Genomic DNA, 3,124 nt, shown 5'->3' on the forward strand with positions numbered 1-3,124 from the left:
ACACACACACACACACACACACACACACACACACACACACACACACAGATGGGAGAGAGTGGGGGATGCAATCTGGTGAGAAAAAATATGAGAGGAAACAAAATCTAGAAAGATTGACAGAGAGATGTAGTGATTAGATGAAGGGAATCTATCGAAGACCATTATAGAAAAAAGCTTCATTAATGAGACCCAAAAAATAATATATTCTAGCCTTTCTGACCGCTAAAAATGGAAATGTTGAGCACAGCATGAAACTAGATAACTCACCGTGTCAACAAATGAAAAATGGTTAATCCTCTGAGGAGCATGAATGTGCAATTGTGCGAGCCAATGCAGAAGTGCCTTAAACCTGCATTTTTTTCTAATGGCCATCAGGGGGCGACTCCTCTTGTTGCAGAAATAAGTCAGATTGTATAGAAGTCTATGAGAAAATGACCCTACCTCTTCCTTTATTTGTCACCTCCGGAAACATTGTCTATGGTCTCAATCTCTAGCTTTAAGTCTTCTTAAATTCAGCATGATGTTCATTTAGTCCATTTAGAGTCCAATAGAAGATAAAGCAGGGTATGCTTTAGGGCGTGGCTACCTTGTGATTGACAGGTCGCTACCATGGCGGCATCCGGTCTGGGAGTGGTCTCTGTTTTCGTCCAACAACTTCAACTCTTGATAGATATTAATGTCAGCCTGGTCGTGGTGATAAAGGATTCATCCTCTGTGGACCAACTAAATCCATAAATCAAGGAAAATCTAAACATAAATTTGTGATATCTTGTCTGTGCTAGTAAAGGTCAGTCCTCTTGGGAGCATGAATGTGCTCAGTAAAATTATAAACTGTTGATTGGAGTCTTCTTTTTACTTCTAAGACACCTTGGTCTTAATGCTTAAGCTCATTTTGGCTCTTTTTTATATAGCATTGTGTTTTGTCGTATTGCAGGTTTGTTTCTCAATGATATCCTCTTTAGACAAAGCACAGCTGATGTGACATAAGACATTTCATCACAGCTCAACTCAACACAAGAGGGAACAAAAGCACACTTGCACACGTCAGCTACTTCTCCAGTTTATGTCCACTAAATGGGCTTTCTGGGCCCTTTCCTGCACATTTAACAAGCAGCATGATATTAACATTAAGATACTTCTGGGAAACAAGCTGCTGGCCTTTCAAGCCTTGGGAAATAAGTGCAAAGAATACTTTGACATGGAGGCTGTTAAACTTTAAAACTGGGTTTAAGCAATTGTATGACAATTTTAAGCCCCTTTCAAACATTCAAAGAGTTAAATTTAATATGGTCACTGTTACGTGAATGTCACAACTACAATCTTGTTCGGTCAGACATGGAACATGTCAGCATCACTTTCAACACGACACAAGTCTGAATTGAATGCCATCGTATCAACATAAAGATCACAGCAGCACAAGCAGAGAGAGAGAGAGAGAGTGAGTAAATTCAATATTACAATCGGTGAGCGGCGTTTTACTCCCCTATCGAGCGGATATATGAAGACGCGGTTTGCGGCTTTGACAAGGGCGATGGACATAAAACAGAGGGCTTGCCTTTTGTTATCTATGCATATTTTGTCCTGCGCAACTATAGTGAAGTTCACAAAGAAACTGTAAACGAACAAAAGCATAAATGCTGCTCTCCCGTATGAAAGGGACTTCCAGCTACCCGGCAGAGCTACGAGTGTGAGAACAGACAACGAGTGAGGGACGTGTGTCGACCAAATCTCTTGAGCCATAATGTAGCCACACTTTGATATGGAACTCTTAATTGTTTTAAAGTAAATGTGATGTGTGTGCGAGAGAGTTAGAGCAAGACCAGCAGCCTTGAAATGTTTTAAAAATAAAACTTTTTTCCACCAAATTTTGTCTCTGAGTGTTTGTGTGGAAAAGCTAGAGGAATATCATAATCATCAAACCTTTATTATAAGAAGTCTACTAATAAGCCGTGTATTTTACGTATCTAAGCAACCACAGAGTAGAATGTTTACTAGTTTGCACTGGCTCACGCATGCCCAGAATGGTCATTTTCAGGCTTCTGATTTTGAGGTTTCTAAAACGATGTGAAAAAGCGTGTGTGGACGGAGAATTATCAGTGTGGTTATAACCTGAGACTTACAGAATGTAATGTCTTCAAAAGGGGCAATTTGTTGAATAGTGCAGTAAACAATTTATCAACAATCTATCAAAAAATTGGTTTGGACATATTCTGCAAGGGCTTTCCTCAAGTACAATTCCAGTATTGCAACAGTACTTGAGTAGGATATAGTATTGTAAGAGTAAGTAATACTTGAACCCAGGAACCATTTTTATTTATTTTTTCACTTAACACATCAGCTCGTGTTTCCATTAGATCACAAATAAAATGTTTGATGCGTTCACAACTTGGTGGAGGAGAGAGAGTAAAACAAAGAGACAGATCCTGCTAACAGACACAAGGCTTGAGACAGAACAGGAGCTGTGAACAGGGGGAGGAATAGGACAGGGAAAAAAGGGACGCTCATAAAGACCAGACTACACTAGAATAGAAAAGAAAAGAATAGAATAGAGCAACAACCTCTCCATCAGTTTCCATGGCAACAAGCCCTGTTGGTGGGATAGTGGTGCAGAAGTCTCAGCAGGAGAGAGTTCAACAGAGAGAGTGTGTGAACATCTTTTGTGTGCGTGTGTGTGTGGATGTAAAAAGCATATGGACATACTGTACATGGCAAATGTAACATGCATTATATATATATATATATATATATATATATCGGTGTTTATCTGCTGACGCCAAAAGCATCTGTGCGAGCGTTTCTGAGAAACAGTGAAAGAGAGGGATGGGCAGCAGAGGGGGATGCTAGGAAATGGAGTCAGAGAAAAGCGAAGGGACTGACAAGGAAGAAGATGAGGACTTAAGGAAGGAGGAGACTTGAGGATGATAGAGGCATTAAAGACTGATGGGTGAATAGGTGTGTGTGTGTACCTTCTGGTATTGATCTTTGGAGGCCAAAGCTTCCTCCAGCTGCTGCTTTGTGTCGGCATAGATGACGGAGCGGTATTCCATCCCAGTATCGTTCCCCTGTCGCATCCCTGAACACACACACACACACACACACACACACACACACACACACACACACA

At 40.7% G+C, this 3,124-nt stretch overlaps 1 protein-coding gene across 1 annotated transcript in view; it reads right to left on the minus strand.

Moving 5' to 3' along the window:
- msraa (methionine sulfoxide reductase Aa) overlaps positions 1 to 3,124 on the minus strand; it is a 44,672-nt gene that overhangs the window by 22,645 nt on the left and 18,903 nt on the right. The window contains exon 5 of the mRNA XM_031861669.1: positions 2,967 to 3,073. Within this exon, the coding sequence (XP_031717529.1) occupies positions 2,967 to 3,073 (107 nt within the window). The remainder of the gene's footprint in view (positions 1 to 2,966; positions 3,074 to 3,124) is intronic.

This window comes from Anarrhichthys ocellatus, unplaced genomic scaffold (genome assembly GCF_004355925.1).
Source record: "Anarrhichthys ocellatus isolate YVR2014 unplaced genomic scaffold, GSC_Weel_1.0 scaffold25, whole genome shotgun sequence".
In the NCBI taxonomy this organism is placed as follows: Eukaryota; Metazoa; Chordata; class Actinopteri; order Perciformes; family Anarhichadidae; genus Anarrhichthys; species Anarrhichthys ocellatus.